The 18471-nt window shown below is 32.3% G+C and overlaps 2 protein-coding genes across 2 annotated transcripts in view; one reads left to right on the top strand and one right to left on the bottom strand.

Annotated features, from left to right (window-relative positions):
* The window catches only part of LOC144844359 (centrosomal protein of 290 kDa-like), an 80290-nt gene extending 72941 nt beyond the window's left edge, over positions 1-7349 (top strand). Inside the window, exons 41-51 of the mRNA XM_078701236.1 lie at positions 1600-1742; positions 2087-2222; positions 2513-2650; positions 2976-3206; positions 3530-3697; positions 3918-4124; positions 4258-4395; positions 4743-4909; positions 5775-5877; positions 6206-6328; positions 6936-7349. Of these exons, the coding sequence (XP_078557362.1) occupies positions 1600-1742; positions 2087-2222; positions 2513-2650; positions 2976-3206; positions 3530-3697; positions 3918-4124; positions 4258-4395; positions 4743-4909; positions 5775-5877; positions 6206-6328; positions 6936-7094 (1713 nt within the window). The 3' untranslated portion in view covers positions 7095-7349. The remainder of the gene's footprint in view (positions 1-1599; positions 1743-2086; positions 2223-2512; positions 2651-2975; positions 3207-3529; positions 3698-3917; positions 4125-4257; positions 4396-4742; positions 4910-5774; positions 5878-6205; positions 6329-6935) is intronic.
* A 9006-nt stretch (positions 7350-16355) lies between these two features.
* Positions 16356-18471, bottom strand: part of LOC144844350 (uncharacterized) — an 85864-nt gene continuing 83748 nt past the window's right edge. Inside the window, exons 63-65 of the mRNA XM_078701222.1 lie at positions 17879-18020; positions 17422-17527; positions 16356-16459 (exon numbers count right to left, since the gene is read on the bottom strand). Coding sequence (XP_078557348.1) covers positions 16410-16459; positions 17422-17527; positions 17879-18020 — 298 coding nt within the window. The 3' untranslated portion in view covers positions 16356-16409. The remainder of the gene's footprint in view (positions 16460-17421; positions 17528-17878; positions 18021-18471) is intronic.

Below are 18471 nucleotides of genomic sequence, written 5' to 3'. Positions count from 1 at the left end.
GTATAAAAAAATGAACAATAATTAATCAAGAAATTGGCAAACTCAAATGTATCCGTGTCTCCTTAATAGGGGTGTCCCCTGAGTAGTGATTGTCTGTAGTGTTAAAACATATTATTGTCCTATTTTCGTCAGAAAGTGTCCACTTAATAAGGGTGTCCCAAAGTGGGGGTTGTACTGTATTATTTTTAGCACTGAACCAGGTATTTTTGTAGAATTTTGCTATGCACACTGGCCAAAATATTCCCTGTGTATGTAAATAAATTCATTATGATCATCTATCATCTGTTTTTCACTAAATAAACTTTTATAGATCATATTTAAGAAATATAAAATATAGGCCTTTCATGCATTACAAAGTGTTCATTTTGCAAGTAATTGATTACTAGGCCTATATTAAACAAATCCTGACCTGGAAATACTAGTGAACACAAAACTCAACAAACAAAGGATTTGATTTTAAAACATGCTTCCTGCCTTGGGGTAAACCATGCAATTGCAAATCTAGCTCCATTGCTAAAGTAAATAGGACTTCAAACTCACCTTGGTGTATTATTTTTTCTTTCTTCGCTAATTTATTTAATAATATTCCGTTTTATGTGTTTTTTAATGTATTTTTCCGCCTGTTACTGTATAGGAAATATGGTCATTGATCAACCAGTAGTGTGGCCGCGATGGAAAAACAATTATGCTAGGTGGCAGCACAAAATTATGCTATGCACAATTATGGCCAAAATGGCACAAAAACAATGTATCAGAGGGTGTTATATGTTATATGTACCACAAAAGTGAAAAGCAAGAAAAAAAGAAAAAAAAAGTGGGGTTGGGGGAGGTTTTTAGTAAAAATTTTGCTAGATTCAACATTTTTAAATAAAATACAATAAATGAATGTTTTATCCTATTTAATAACAATATCAAAAGATGCAGTTTTTCTTAACTTAAGAAAATTTATGAAATTATAATGGAAAAATGGTAATTCATTAATTTCTTTTTTTTTTTAATATTACATCCATAAAATCAAAGGAAAATCTTCCACATCGCAACCTAATACTAATTTGTAAATGATGATTGTGGAGTACATTGCAGGCTATGGTTTTAAATTACAACTATAATTATTCTCTTTTTAAAACTATGAAATTTGTTGAATTGTGGCCAGGATGCATATAAAAAAAACCAACTTTTCCAATTAAATAACTATACTAGTTTGTTTGCTTGTGCTTATTTAAATTAACTCATTATCGATCTTCATACTTTTTTTAAATATTGGAAAAGCTATTTTGTATTGCTGGTCTATTTATTTGTTTATGTGTTTGTGGAAGTGAAATAAATATAAATCTATTAAACTATTAAATACATAAATATAATTATAAACAAAAATAAAATAAATTAACTCTCTAAGCTTTAAGAAAGAGATAGATTTTGTATGGTTTTCCATTATACTGTTGCTATTCCACACACATACATATGAGGTATCAAAATGCATGGGATTGGGCTTGAAACTAAACTACTACAGATATTTTTGTTAGATTATAAAGTAAAACTTATTCAAGGATATAAACTTACTTCTAATTGTAAAAAACGATTTGAATCTTACACTTATAGTCTGGCATTGAAGTTGCAAGGTGGGAAGAGAAGAAGAAATGGGAAAAAAGAGTTGAAAGTTTGCAGAGCAAATTAAAAGAAAAAGAAAAAGATACAGAAAAATTAAAAAAGAATAATGAAATGTTAAAAGAAGCACTTAACAGGTTTGTCTATTATATTGTACATATTATAAATTAATATCAAAATTATGCCTTATAATAATTTATAATTATTTTTTTATAAAATTCAAATAAAAAAAATGTTGTTTGCAAAAGAATCTTTCATTATCTTTAACATAAAATTATTGTAAATTTGGGGGGATATATATACCAAAATAATAACATGCAATAGGTCAAATTTGTGCTAACACCCCAATTGTTATAATAATACTGTATTTGAGTTATTTTTAATGTAATTAAATGTATTAATAAATACATGATACTGAATGTTTAATTATATTCCAGTCCAACAAAAAAATGTTTTCTTTCTTTTTTTTTTAAATCAAAAGAAATGAGAAAGCACAAATAAGCCAGACAGCAGGTTTGACCTCAAGAAAAGCTGCAGGTTTTAAACCAACTCCACCCAGTAAATTTGATCCAAAGGTTGAAGAATTAAAACAACAGAATTTTCAACTTGAAGAAGAGGTAAGAATAGCATTTTCGGTATATAGCATAGCATAATGAGATTCATATGTGTACATTCAATTCTTTGTACCGTCTGGAAATAAAAGCTTCTTTATTAGAAACAACAGCACAGCAATTGCAAATTAAGTTACCAGCAACCATTTTTAATAATTGTTCTTATATATTTTCTAATATTCGACAAAGGTTTCTACTAGTAAAGTTTAAAAAGAAAAGTATGAAATATCTTTAAAATAATTTATTTTATTTTTTGGAGTATATGTATTTATTTTCATACGTTTTGAATTTGTTAGGTGGTATCTCTAAAAAGGCAGTTAGCCATTGGTAATGCAGGAGCACTTGCTGATGTTGAGAAAAGAAATGATATATTGACTAATAAGCTAGCTGCAATGGAGAATGAAATGGTTAAGAGATTGTCAAGTAATGCACAGGTAGGTTATACACCAGCTGAGCAGTCATGTTAGTGGATTGTTTACTGTTCTTCAAAGCTATACAGAGATTAGGCGCAGATGAACATGATATAAACAGCAGGCCCTCATAAATACTGTAACATCAACAATGGAGATCACCTACTCATCACAAAGGATGCTATTGGATCTTCATTTTTTTTTTGTTATCCGAAAAGACTTGTTCTACTGTACCACCAGAACTATGGTGAAGGAGAGACACAGAGTCAAGTTAATGTCAACCAAATGCCTTGTCACCAATTTGTCACATCATTTGATTTTGTCACTTTTTCTGTTAATTCTTTAACAGTTTGATTCAAACTCTCTTATGGAAGGAAGAGAACAAGAGTTACAAAAACAACTACTGCAGTTAACCGAAGAGAATATCGAGCTAAAATTTGATGCAGAGCAAGCTAAGAAAGATGTCCCACGTCTGAAATCTCGCATCGGTGACCTCCAACAGTATACAGAGGTTTTAAAGCAAGATCTGGAGAGAGAGCGAGAGAAGGTGATGCGGACCAGCTCTGGTAGTCTTAGAAGGGTATGGCATTGCAAGAAAAAAATTTTTAGCATAAATTATTCTACACTAATTTCAGGATAAAAAAGATTTTCTACCATCTGAATCTTCTCATGAAGCGTGGTACTCCTTCTGACCATCAGAATAATTCTGGTACAGTGGTGTAGCCTAATTTTGGCTGTCTTTGAGGGTATGCGTTAGAAAAGAAATCTTGGTATTATTGTGAAGCAAAAATTTGATTTCTATTCACTAAATTTGGAATTAGCATTTATGTTTATTAATGTAAAATTAAAAGCTAAAAATAAAAACAGATTCGAGGAAAAAAAATGTGTTTTTTTCTTCCACAGTCTGGTGGAAGTAGTGGAAAATCAGTTCCAGAATTAGAAAGAACAATTGGCCTAATGAAGAAAGTTGTGGAGAGAGTACAATCAGAAAATGAACAACTAAAAAAGGCACCTGGAGTTGTCACCCAAACTGAAATACATAATTTAAGGGAGAAAAACAAAGAGCTAAAGGTAAACTGTGTGCAGTTGAATAAGTGCTGCAGTCAAGTAAGTGCCGCAGGCGAAATGCTACATATCCTACAGTCAAATAAATGCTGCAGTCAAGTAAGCACTGCAGTTGAATAAGCGTTGCAGTTGAATAAGGTCAAATAGGTGCTGCAATTACATATCTCTCCTAGTCTGATTTAAAAATTATAAATTTCTTCTCAATGCTGCTTTTTTTTATTTAAAGGGTGAACTAGAAAAAGTAAAATTAACATATGGAGGCCAGTTAAGCCATCGATACGAGAGTTCGCAAAAGGGGATAGCTAAAGTAGCATCTGAAAATGAGAAACTGCGACATGAATTAAAAAAAGAAGTTGAAGAAAATAAAAAATTAAGATTTACTAAAAGTCAAATGGAAGTTGATATGAACAAGTCTACACGTGATCTCCAACAGGTAAAATGTTAGCAGCTGTCTCTCTAAAACTAGTTATCAAGAAAGGTAGAGGGTGAAATCGCTTCCTTTCTAGCATATAACACATAATTCCAGTAAACATTTTAACATTAAGTATTATTGATTTTTTCTTTAGAGTCAGCAAAAGTTGGAACTTGAGCAAGCTCGTACTTCCAAGACAGAAGTCTCAGACAGCAAGAGCTGGAAATCTATTGTTGTTACTAGAATGTATGAAGAAAAGATGAACAACATGGAACTTGATTTAGATAAAAAGGTAAAACATCCTTTGTAGTTCAATGCACATTTATTAATTTATTTTTGTATGTTACATCTATCAGTGCCAATTACAGATGTCTTATATAGATATTTACAAACAATACATTGCAATGATTTAAAGGGTAACATCATGATGTACAACTTTGATTTGGTTTGCAGCATAAAAACATGTGGACACTTCTCCCAAGACTTGGCCACCTGGAAACTTGAGAATGACTCCTTCTTTTTGAAACGCAATCTGAAAACTAGACTTTCTCCTGATGTTTTAAATACATCCATTATTTTTCGAGAGTTAACTTTTGTAGCATCTTTTATCAAAGTATATCAACATTATTTATTTTTCAGACATCTGCAATACAAGACATGAAACAGCTCTTAAGAGATGCAGCACACAGAGAGCAGGAGTTGATCCATGACGTTGAAGAACTTAAGCAGAAGATCGTAGTGCTGGAGAGATTTCCAACGGATGCCAACACTGATGAACAGCTTGTGCAACATCTTCAAATGACAAGGTATAAGAAAATAGTTTTAGAAAAATGTGTATGCATCTTTTTTAAAAACAATTACATATAACATTAACATTTCAATTTCTTTGGATGTCTTGATTCAATGTTATACCTATTCATAGATTATCTTGACAATTCAACTTTTTTTTAAATCATTCCTTCATGTTCACCATGATGTTCCCATAATTTTAACATGATGCTCACATGATGTTCACATGATGTTAACATGATGTTAATAAGATGTTAACATGATGTTCATATGATGTTCTCATGATGTTTACATGATCAAAGTCATTCAACTTTATCAAGATGAACATGTGTAATTACAAATTCGTTCTTGATAAAGTTCTCAAGGGTATATTTTGTAAAAATATTTTATATAGAAAAGAGGTTTTTGTTTTATTAATAATGATGCTTACCAACTGCACTAGGTTCAAATCCTGTATCCGTCACAGTGCCAGTGCTCTTGCTGTCTGAGACTTCTGTCTTGGAAGTACGAGCTTGCTCAAGTTCCACCACTGTCTAAGCCCTATGAAAAAGATACTGTAGATGATGATTCGTTCTTTAATCTGGTACACATAGCCTTAACTTTTTGTATGCTTCTCTTCTAACGGCTATACACTATTTAGGTAGACAGAATGACCATTTCTTAATATAAAGCCTAATGTAGTATGCTTGTAAGTGATTCTGCATTGTGACTGTATTTAAATTGTGTGATATGAATCTGAATAATTCCAGTATATCAATATGATTTGAAAGGAAACAAAAAATAAATCAATAATACTCACATCTGTGGCTCAATTTGGTTTCTGTTTTGTAGTAATTATAATTTTTTTTTTTTTTTTTAATTTTGCTATATTATTTATTGCAGGCTAACAAATGAACGATTAGAAAATGAGAAGGCAGAGCTACTAAATGAATTAAAGCTGTTTAGAAGACAGGGTGCTTCTTCATTATCTGGTACTGCAATTCAGGTGAAGTATAGAGAGATCATGACTTTTAATTTATTTTAATACCAAAATAATCACTTTTCAAGTGTATATTTTGTACAAATATTTTATATAGAAAATGGGTTTTTGTTTTATTATTAATGATGCTTACCAACCTCACCTTACCTGTCACAGTTCCAGTGTTTTTCTTTTATATGGCCAAAACTGTATAAGCCCTATGCAAGAAATCCATGGTGCTATAAAATTAGAATTTTATAGCACCATGGTGAGTCATGTGATTGGAGAGTCATCTGAATGCTTTTACAATATGTGAAGAGAAAAAAAAATAACAAATCCTTGTTTTCTTGTTCAGGATGATCTTTCATCAAATCGTTTGTCAAATGCTGATAAATTATTAACCGAGAATGTTGAACTGAGAACTGAATTGAAAGCCATTCAACTGGCACGAGATAAGCTGCAGATACAAGTACAACAGGTATAAGCATTCACTTTAATTCAAGGTTTTAAAATGTTAAGTATATTATTATACAAATATTCTGGTAAATGGTAACTCACTTCTTCAGTTGTGATTGTGTTGGAGTTTGACCTTAAGTTCTTATATGTCTCTTCTCCATGTAAATCACTTCTTCAGTTGTGATTGTGTTGGAGTTTTATACCTCTAGTTCTTATAGTATGTCTCTTCTCCATGTAAATCACTTCGTCAGTTGTGATTGTGTTGGAGTTTGACCTTAAGTTCTTATAGTATGTCTCTTCTCCATGTAAATCACTTCTTCAGTTGTGATTGTGTTGGAGTTTGACCTTAAGTTCTTATAGTATGTCTCTTCTCCATGTAAATCACTTCTTCAGTTGTGATTGTGTTGGAGTTTGACCTTAAGTTCTTATAGTATGTCTCTTCTCCATGTAAATCACTTCTTCAGTTGTGATTGTGTTGGAGTTTTATACCTCTAGTTCTTATAGTATGTTTCTTCTCCATGTAAATCACTTCAGAAATGATATTAAAAGCTTTTTTTAACCTTAACATATTTTTCATTAACAAACATTATTTTTATTAATCAATTTACTTATTTATTTTATATTTATAGCTACAAGAAGAGCTTGAACAATTTGATCCAAACTTCTTTGAGGAAATTGAGGATCTCAAATTTAACTACAGAGAAGCTATCCAAAAGAATGTTCAATATGAGGAACAATTAAGAAACTTTTCAGAGCAATTTGGTGTTTCTATAGATTTACCACCTTGACAGTTTAAAACAAACAAGTTTGCGTTCATGATATGTTGTGAATATTTCAAAATTTAAAAAAACATGAAGTGTAAAAGTCTATTAATAGTGTTTCTGGTTGTTTTCCATTTTAATGAGATCGTAATTTTGTGCCCAATTAGGTTTCATCTTCTGTGACTTTTTTGATAATGTTGTCCATCCTTTGGGATTGAATATTGAATGTTTGTCTAGTAAAATGTAATAAAAACATCAATAAACATCATACATACTGCGTAATGTTGCTTTCTCATATCACAATGTTGTCTGTGCAGAATCATGTAATGTCATCAGAAATTTTTTTTTAAATTAGGAAGTTTCAACTCTTTTCCTTTTAATTGTAATTTTTTGGATAACTGGTTACTATAACACTAAATGATAACTAGGAGCTATATGACCATAATTATTAGTATTATCGCATAATGATTGAATTTTGAAAAGTCCACATTCGTCCATTTTTCGACAATTTCCAATCTTATAGGGTCATAGTAACCTTGTTTTATGTCAAAAAATAAAAAGGTCAATATTTTGGCACTATTTTGAAAAAAATCATGTTTCAGGGATTTTTTTTTTCGAAAAATGACCAAAATGTCGACTTTTAAAAATATGTTGAGGTAACATGCGCATGGCAATTTTTCGAAATTTTCCCAGAACTATAATAATACAGTGATTTTTTTCAAATGACCAAAATATCGACTTTTTGAATTATGTATTGATGTAACATGCGCACAACAGATTATCACAATCATACAAAATCACAAAAAATATATTATCAGGAAATAAGCAAATAAATATATTATTTTGATAACAATTTACACAAACTAGAATTGCTTTTCTTTTTGAATTGTTTTTTCTGCAATCAATGCAAAATGTATCATTCTATTTTATATTTGTTTTTACTATGTTTACGTTTTACCACGATGGTCGATATTTAATTTAACTTTTATTTCTGTCAATATGATACATGATTGTTAAAGAATTTATTTTCTTTTCATTATCAACAAATAATGAAAGAGACTATATGTAACACTTTCCGACGTTCGTACCAACATTATTAAGCCATTATTATTAAGATTATTTTTTTTTATTGAACCGTGTTTCATGAGAGTAGTCCATCCAGCAATTCTGATCATTGGGGCCCTAGACAATACAATACATACAGTACAGAAATACTATAAATAATAATACCCTTTCTCAAACAAGTATAACCAGATTAAAAAAAGATAAACATATAAAAAAATACAACCAGTGTATACAATTTTAAAACACGAATTAAATATCATTGATGATACATTTGTTGTATTTAGAACCGGAAACTTCCTTGTTAAGCTGTTAGCGTGCAATTGGTATGAATATTCAGCAGCGAATGATGCCTGTTTAAATACTCATTCTTTTAGGCCGGTGATTTTTTGTGTATGTTTTTCAGCTACTTGGACCCTCTTAAAAAAAAACAATAATTAGAAGTAGCTTTCCGATTAGATAATTATGAGCGCCACTTCTCTATGATTCCATAGAATATTTTTAGCTATTTGTTATGGACCCATATTTTTATTATTATTTAAATAAATAATTTCAATGAAAGTAAAATGTCTTCGGGCCTGGGAAGTAACAAAAAGTATGCGAGGGGCGAAATTTGAATAGTCACTGCAGTTTCCAATGGCAAGAAACAAAACAAGCTACAAGACTACACATTTTTTTTTCTTTTTCTTTTCTTCAAGTTCATGCGATATTCCATGACTTACAGCTTCTTGGATCATATCATTTATCCCCTTTCCCGTCAAAGCTGAACATTCAAAATAGTCGAGCGCACCAACCTTTGATTTCATTTCGTGGCCCTAAAATTAAACGAAAGATTCATAAAGTAAAATACGTCATACACGACTGTATTTCAATATTGATTGGTCAGATGTTTGCCATACTATGACGTAATTGTACTTACATTATTCTCAATACGCTTAATATAAAGTAAAATTACATCATACTACTTCGAAGTAGCCTACATTAGTTATTAAATTATCATCCTGTTGGTGCAGTTACCCCCTGCATGCTTCCTTTGGCTCGAGAAGCCTGAGCCATCGGGTGCTGGTCAACCCGTACCCAAACCAACCCGTACCCATGCCAACTCGTACCCAACTTGGCTAACCCGTACCCAAATAATTGGTCAACTCGTACCCACTTTGGCTAACCCGTACCCAAACCAACCCGTACCCATGCCAACTCGTACCTAAATATTTGGCTTACTCGTACCCATGTATTTGGCTTACTCGTACCCATTATTTGGCTTACCCGTACCCATTTTTGGCTTACTCGTACCCATTATTTGGCCTACTCTCGTACCCAATTTGAATAATTACTTGTAATGATCGGCGCAAAACTAGTGGTATGCTTTTGCCGTATGAATATTATTATATTTAAATTGTTTTTTGATATAATTCAACCAATTTTAAATATACCAATACAATAGAAATAATAATTACATGATCGAATGTAATCAGGGAAGATAATTAGAATAAAATAAAAGAATAAAAAGTATACGTTGTTGGTACTTTACCTGGGCTTAATTGAATTGTAATAATAATAATAATAATAAATAACATTTATAAAGCGCAAGAGACAAAGGTTTCAAAGCGCTGTGTTTTCCAAGATATTTGCAAGTAGTAGCGTGTGATTATGCTTCTCTGAAGAGATGAGTTTTGAGTTTAGTTTTAAATGTGATTACAGATTTTGATGAGCGTATTTCGAGGGGTAGAGTGTTCCAGAGTTTTGGGGCTGCGACAGCGAAAGCACGATCACCGTAAAACCGAGTTCTGGAACGGGGTCCAGGTTTGAGAAGAAGTCTGCAGGATGAACGAAGCGAAGAGTTGGTTGACGGAGTAATGATGTCACATATGTAGGCTGGAGCACATCCGTTGATGGCCTTATATGTCAGCAACAGGATTTTAAAACGAATGCGCTGAACTACAGGCAACCAGTGTAAGTCACGAAAAACGGGAGAAATATGTTCATGTCGTTTAGTGCCAGTGATAAGTCTTGCGGCGGAATTTTGGATTCGTTGAAGAGGAGACAGATAAGAAGTTGGTAGGCCGTACAGAAGCGAGTTATGACAGTCAAGACGAGATGAAACAAAAGCATGAACAAGACGTTCAGTTGATGTTTTGTCAAGGTACTTACGAATCTGTCCGATCTGGTAAATTCCAAAGGAAGCACCACGACAAACATTACGAATGTGTTCTTTTAAACCGAGGCTGCTGTCTAGTTGAACGCCAAGATTTTTGGCTGAGCTGGAGGTAGAGACACTAGTATCTCCGATATGGACCAAAGGAAATGATGATGCCTCACGGAACTTTGAATGAAAATGGATCATTTCAGTCTTGGAGTCGTTGAACATGAGTTTATTTTGAATGGCCCATGAGCGAACATCAGTGATGCATAATTCAAGGCTGTTAACAGATTCAGAATGATGTGTAGGTTTCATGATTAAATATAGTTGAGTGTCATCTGCATAGATCATATGACGAACTTCCGGGTGGGAATCAATGATGTTGCTGAGTGGTCCAGTGTATAAGATGAAATCGAGTGGACCTTTTACGGATCCCTGCGGTACACCCCAGGGTAGAGCGAACTCATCAGACATCGAATCACCCACAATGATTGCTTGTCTACGATTCTCAAAATATGAAATAAACCATTTCAATGCGGTTCCGCTTATGCCGTATCTTTTCTGAAGACGTTGAAATAATAAATCATGATTGATAGTGTCAAATGCGGCGGAGTAGTCGAGTAGAATAAGTACCGCTTCATTACCTTTGTCTAAAGCAAGTAGTAGATCGTTTGTAACACGTAATAAAGCGGTTTCAGTTGAGTGGAAGCGGCGGTAGGCTGATTGGACTTTTGAAAACAGGAAATGTTCATCCATATATGCTTTTATCTGAGCAGTTGCAATTCTTTCCAAGACTTTGAAAAGGAAGGGAAGATTTGCAATTGGTCTATAATTTTGTAGGACGTTGGAGTCGAGATTTTGCTTTTTCAACAGTGGAATAACGAGGGACAACTTAAATGCAGATGGTACAGTACCTGATGACAGCGACATGTTGACGATTTTAGTGATATGCGGTAGTAGAGCGTCAATGCAGTTTTTTAGTAACCATGTTAGAATTGGGTCAAGTCTACTGGACTTAGATGCGCTTTCAGCAATGACTTTGCGTACCGTATCTTCTGATGTTTGCTCGAATTCAGCGAAACTACTATTACATGAATCGTCGACGTTGACAGTTATTAGTGGAGTGTTTATGGAGTTAAGTTTCTTGCAAATCTTCAGAATCTTTTCATTAAAGAAACAGCCAAACTGGTTTGCGAGATCCATTGAAGATGTGTGTTTCGGCAGAACAGGAGAAGAATCGACCGAGTACAGTTTACTTATGATGCGGAAAAGGTTCTTGTCATCCGCATTAGCGATTTCATTGCGATGATAATTGCATTTTGCTAGATCTAGCATATCTTTATATGCTTTGCATTCCAACTTGTACCTCTGTTTGTCGATATCCAAACCAGATTTCAACATTCTGCGTTCTGATCTCCGTTTGACGCACTTCGCTTCACGGAGTTCATTCGTGTACCATGGTGCCCGTGGTCTAATGGTGATCAGTTTAGTTGTTAACGGAGCATGTTGGTCAAGGATGTACTGCAATACATTATTGTATTGGTCAGCGAGATCGGAGACATTATCTTCCGGTGCGCAGACGAGCGGCGAATTCATTATATCTTCCACAAAACAATTTAGATCAATGTTACGAAGTTTGCGGAAGGAGGTTGTCCGCGTTGGTTGTTTAGGATGTGATAAATCCATCAGGCTGATGACAGCCATATGGTCGGAAGGTAGTCCTTGTTTGACAGTGGTTTGTTTTATTATGTTGTCGTTTTTCCGAGAGATTAGAAGGTCCAATGTGTGCCCACTAACGTGAGTGGGGCCTTGGACATGTTGATGAAGACAACTCGTGTCAAGCAGTTCATCAAATCGCTTGGTGTTGTTGTCCAAGAGGTCATCTGTGTGAATATTGAAATCACCAACAATCAGAAGGTTTTTGGTGCAAGAGACTGATTCAAGAAGTGATGAGAATTCAGTGATGAACAAGTCAAAGGTAAGTTTGTTTTTGGTCGATGGTGGTGGTCTGTAAATTGCAATCAAGTTAATTACAGATGAATTGGAAGTGATCTTGATATCCATATGTTCGAAAGACCGGAAACTTGTTGAAACATTTGGTTTTATTTGGAGTCCACGGTGCGAAATGATGCATATTCCACCTCCGCGTCCACCTGTAGGGCGTGGCGCGTGTGACACCACGAAATTTGGGAGGGTGTTACTCACGTCCGCGATAAAGTGGTTGTCACTTGCATCACCTTTCAACCAACTTTCGGTAATTACTAAAATGTCACATTCAACATCCAAAATAAAATCACAAATGTGAACAGTTTTATTTCTTAAAGAACGTGCATTCCACAGTCCAAAACAGATGGAACTAACTATACAACAGTTAAAATATTTTTTTATTAATTAATGTTCTCTTACGTAAATAAAAAAGACACATCAAACATACGTTTATAAAACTATAATACTACATTTAAATAAATGTTAACAAATATATGCCTAATTAAACGAAGTTTACAATCAAATCAATGGTCATTTTTCTCTCATGATGAGAGAAGAAACAAAGAATTACGCAGATACCGATATTTCAGAGTACAAAAAACCAATCAAATTAATGAAGACGACAAAGTTTTATTAAATTTATTTTTTTTATCACTAATTTTCTTCTTGATTCTGCTTGTATTGATGTGTGAGTTCCTGATATTCCTCTTTGTTCCTTAGGTCACCTAAGCAATGGAAGGAAAAACGTTTTAATTAAATTTCTTTTTTTTTCTTAGCATTTCTTTTTTCATAGCCAAACTATTAATACATGAGATGCGATAACTAATAGCAAAAACAATAGCACGGTCTAATATATGCGTGAATGGCGCGCCATAGAAATCTGTTGTGGCCGAAACTGTCTGAGGCCGAAACGGTCATATGCCCTATGTAGGTGGTATATATACACATGGAGTAATAATTATATTACTTCACGATATACAGTATACTACAGTTTTGAAACTTTTGCTGGTTGGCTGTTAAAAAGGGTTAATTATCTCTGCTGAGCATTTTAAATATAAAAACAGTAATACAAAAAAAAACCACATCATCAAAACCGGGTGTCATGAAACCTAAGACCACGAAAGCTAAGACCCCCTAAGACCTAAGATCACGAAAGCTAAGACCCAAGACCTAAGATTGCAAATTCTAAGATATACTACAGCTTAAAAACAATACTTGTTTATCCGTACATAATTTTAAACATAGTAGGTTTCATTTATTACCATAAATATAATTAAATACTACCGCAAAACATAGATAAACTCACATTATTTTTCGCCCGTTGAGTAAATGTATATTTTTTCTTTACAACAAACAAACTTGACTGGTTGTTTGTTGGTATATATTTACTCCATTGTGTTGGTTCAGAGGATGTTTTTCTTTCGCACCTGCCTTTCTTGTATTTTGACTCCAAATTTGTTAACTGACTTTATTCTGAATATCACACTTTAAAATTAGGACTTATATAAGTACTTTCAGAAGGAGAAACACATAAAAACAAATAAATAAATCCTTTAAATTGATGTTTTTACAGACGTGTTTCTTGTATACTGTATGACTCATCATGCTCAATGTTTTTGTTTCTATGAAGCGCCAAAAGAGCAACAATAATAGTACAAGTATAAAAACAGAAAGAAAACGAAACAAAAAAACTTATTATCATGATTTTAAATTAAAATTTATTTGCGAGTATTCATTTCTTCGTACTAGCATGATTATACTATAATTATTACAATTTTAATTTTACATTGTTCCATCCACACTGTAGATGGACTCCACAGAGTTTTCAGCACTCTATATAATTTTTGCTTTGTTGACGTTCCATAGAAACAAAAACATTGAACATGATGTAGGCCTACTATTAGTGTTAGTGTAGGGCTAGTCATGCGAAATTCGCAAACAGTATGTGTGCGAGAAAAACGTCTGTAAAATCATCAATTTAAAAATGTATTTGTTACTTTTTATGTAATTCTTTTTCATAAAGTGCTAATTCTAAGGTGTGGTATTCAGAATAAATGTTGGGAGTTAAAATACAAGGCAGGTACGAAAGATAAATATTTGAATCTTAGGTCTTGGGTCTTAGCTTTCGTGATCTTAGGTCTTAGGGGGTCTTAGGTTTCGTGACACCCCATCAAAATCATCATCGAAATATACTCTCAGTAATTACATTTTAAAAAGTTTTTAATTATTTTTTTTTTTTATAAAATTCCTGTTTTTCTAGGACAATTTTTTTGTCAAACACTCCCATGAGATTTGTTCAAGGGATAATTTAGACCCTCTTATAATGTATTTCAAAGTTTTAAAACAACTAGGAAGATATTAACGGAATATGTTCGAGTGAAGAGTGAACTTTCACGAAAATATGACAATATGTGACGTGGTATCTAATATTATGCTAAATAATGATGTATTATCTTACGTCAATAAAGTGACTTGCCTATTTTTTACGTAACATTACAATTTAGATGATTCTGATGACATTAATCGAGCTAGCTCTTTGCATTCGAGGTAACATTCTAAATAGACGTTTCAGTAGATATAATGAGACAGTTAAATGTAATTTGTTCATGTCTTGTTGTACTAATCTGTGCTGCTAAATCTCTGGGGGTGTGAAAATGAAAATGTTGCTAAGCAGTAGCACTGTTAGTGCTAGTAACAGGTTTGCCACGAGAATTTATTCTTTTTAGTACGAGCATGTCCGCAAGTGCGTTATGGTTTTAGATGTACTACTACTAACTGTTATGATCTTCAAATCAGTTCACTAAATGAGAGAAAATACTATTTTATTGTGATTTTCCGTTTTGTATTGTTTGTTGTATATATGGAATTTTTATTCTGAAATAAAGTGACCAATCATTAAACTTGTTTAAGTATCAAATTTTATTTTTAAAAAGTACAAAAATATATTATAAACATATTAGTAAAATAAGATAGGCCTATTGTACACCATTAATTTATCCCATACAAAATTACATAGATACACTACACATATTAGATAATTACTGTGTTAAAATTAACTACACTTATTCGTCTGTTGTTTGTGACATCACCAAACCTACGGTGGCTGTTCACTCTCCTAATCATTCCACACGAAAGTAAAATATTGGCTTATGTGGCCTACTGTACAGGCCTACAGACAAAATATTATTTCAATTTATTTACTAAGTTGAATTCTAAGCAATAGAGTTGAGTGTTACAAAAATATAAATAATACATAATAAAATTGAGATTCTGCAATCCAATTTCTATATATCAAATATCCTGTGTAAAAATATTACAAAAAAATGTCATATATGCAGCAATTAAGAAATAACATTATAAAACATTTAAAATTACTGTATTAAGCTAAATACAAGTATTTCCAGTAAAAACAATGATTTTTAATATTCTAATAAAATAGTTAATCCTGGTATTTAATAATGCTGAATAGACTTAAAATAATTATGGTAAATTAATTTATTATATTATAATATTAGTTTTATATTGCAATAATAGTAACCATAAATAATAACAATAATAATAACATTAATGTATTTTATATTAAAATATTTAAAATAAACACAGTACACTGCAAATAAAATTCAAGACAATGTATACATTTCCCCTATTCTAGTATAATAAGAATACAGTACGGCTATCCAAAGTACTGGTTATGTTTTTTAACTTGGCCTATATCTAATTTTTATTCATAATTATAAAGTAAGATGGTTGTGGGTGGTAATTATTCATATAAATATTAATTTATTATGCAAAAGGGTCCAAAAGATACCTGAATGTCTTAGACATTGGTCTGGGATGGAAAACGAAAGAACGCCTGACAGACCAAAATTAAAATCAAAGGCTTCACACTTCATTTGCACATAACTATTCACGTTATTTGCAATCTGAGATATATGATACATTTAGTATTTTATGTCTAAACACATAGAAACAGCAACATTTTGGACTGGCTCACAGCTGAATTTTTAAAATGGGTGTCTTAAACTTAATTAATTATCATTGGTTGCTGAAAAATACAATTAGCAGTATGAGTATGCATTTTCTTATTTTCAATTTTGAGATTCCAATAGTTGTGGTTTAAACATATTAATATATATTTTTGTTATATGTGATGTTTAGATCTCATCTCCAAATGGGTCAGCCATGTCTGGTTCAGGTCTATAAGCTGTAGAAAGGAAAAAAAAAAAACAAAATAAGAATATTAAAACATAATGTACAAATGATTTAGTAATCTCAACTATTAAAAAAAATGGATGATGTTGATGAGCATCGAACACAAGCCTTAGCCTCATAATAATATATAGCGACCCCTAAAATGTCATAATGAGGGTTTTTACCTTAGCTTCATAGGAGAAAAAATAATGCGGCCAGGACAGAGCAATATCAATAATGTCATTAAATGAAGCAATTTACAATTTAAATGCATTAAAACAAACATACGTGTACAGAGTATAATATATGAGTGGAAGGAGGTCACAGTAAGTTCATTGAACTTTAAGTCGTGACCCCCGTATCAGTATAATAATAACAATGCTACGGAGTAGACTAAAATATATTTTAAAAAAATGAGGGTACATAAAAATCAAGAACATAACATTTAAATTAAATAAGACGGTGAAAGTTAAGCAAATTCACAAAATTAATTTTAAATAAGTGAAGTGTTTGAAAGTTTGACAAAGGTGTGAATTTGTTCCAAAGATAGGTCTTACAGCATTTGGTCCTGAAGATTATATATCTAGATTTATAAACCGGCACCTTTCAATTCCAAGCATATATGATTCGTTAATCGACAGTCTATAGTTATTGCCATGCCATCACACTATAGACCAGCTAAACTGCGCATCCCTAACCAATTCCATGTATGCGTTCGCTTCGGCCTAGCCTACAGCCGAATTTCGTGGTATGGTGTATATAAAACAAATATTTAATGGACTTTCATCGGGGCACGGTAACAAATATAGCCCTCAGTGATCTGGAGATATACTATATATTCCTTGACTTCGTCTCGGGATATAGTGTAGTCTCATCTTGGGCTAAATTTTGAACCATCCCCTCAGCCCAGTAAATAATAATATAATAATAATAATGTATTGTTATAGTCTGAATACAATATAAATAAACACTTACATGAGTCAGGCCTACTGGTACCAGGATGCATGAGAACCCAGTTACTGTTGCTCACGCTCCCTTTAAGTACTTCAAGTATAGCTCGATGAATAAACACATACTGGGCCTAGGAAATAACAAACATTGTGAATTTAAACAAAATATACATCATTTATGATTAATTCAGCATACACTGGTAGGTTAAATGTTTCTCAATTTTTGTTAATTCTTATATTAATGAGACATACTTTAGAAAGTTTTAAATGAAAAAGTAAAAAAAAAACTTGAAGCCCAGTGTTTGGAGATTACGGGTTTTAGCTTAAAAGAAATCATTTATTTTGTCTTTTTCAAAAGCAAAATCAATAATAATCAATAACTTTATTAAAACTACAAAATGGCCTCAAAGTTTTATTCATAATATTCATAAAAATACATTATTAAACGGTGAACATATCAAAATCAAAGATGAAACTATTACCTCTGTTTGTACCATGTAGCATCGCTGAGTGCGCATTCGATAGACAACTCCAAACACATCAATTACATCATTCCTTTGATCTGTAACATGTTGTAATAAGATGTCACATGCTACAAACGTTCCAGATCGTCCAACACCAGCACTGCAACAAGCAAATAAACAATTACATATTCGTTTATCAGATGACATGATCAACAAAATGAAAAGCATAAGAAATGATCAATTATTACCTGGTAGGTTCGAGTCTAAACAAAGATTACCTATGCATATTGTTTGAAGGTTTGCATGGTAAAATCAATATGTTGATTTTAAAGTTTGGGGTATACTACGTATAGTTCTGAAAAGAACTGTTGAATTTCAAACAATATGAATAAGTGTTCTTATGTAGTGTACCGCAAACTTTATTTCAACAATTATGCAATAATTATTATTTAATAATAAATAAGTAGGTGACAATCTGTTCAACAGAAAACCATGAAACTAGGGTACTTTACAAATCTATTGAGAGATGTGGAAGACCTAAGTTTGAACCCAGGCCTATATACAATATTAAGCTCTGTCTGCACTATCAAACTAGTTTGACAAAAGAAGTG

Source organism: Antedon bifida, chromosome 1 (genome assembly GCF_963402885.1).
Source record: "Antedon bifida chromosome 1, ecAntBifi1.1, whole genome shotgun sequence".
In the NCBI taxonomy this organism is placed as follows: Eukaryota; Metazoa; Echinodermata; class Crinoidea; order Comatulida; family Antedonidae; genus Antedon; species Antedon bifida.
This window is presented reverse-complemented; position numbering and strand designations above follow the sequence as displayed.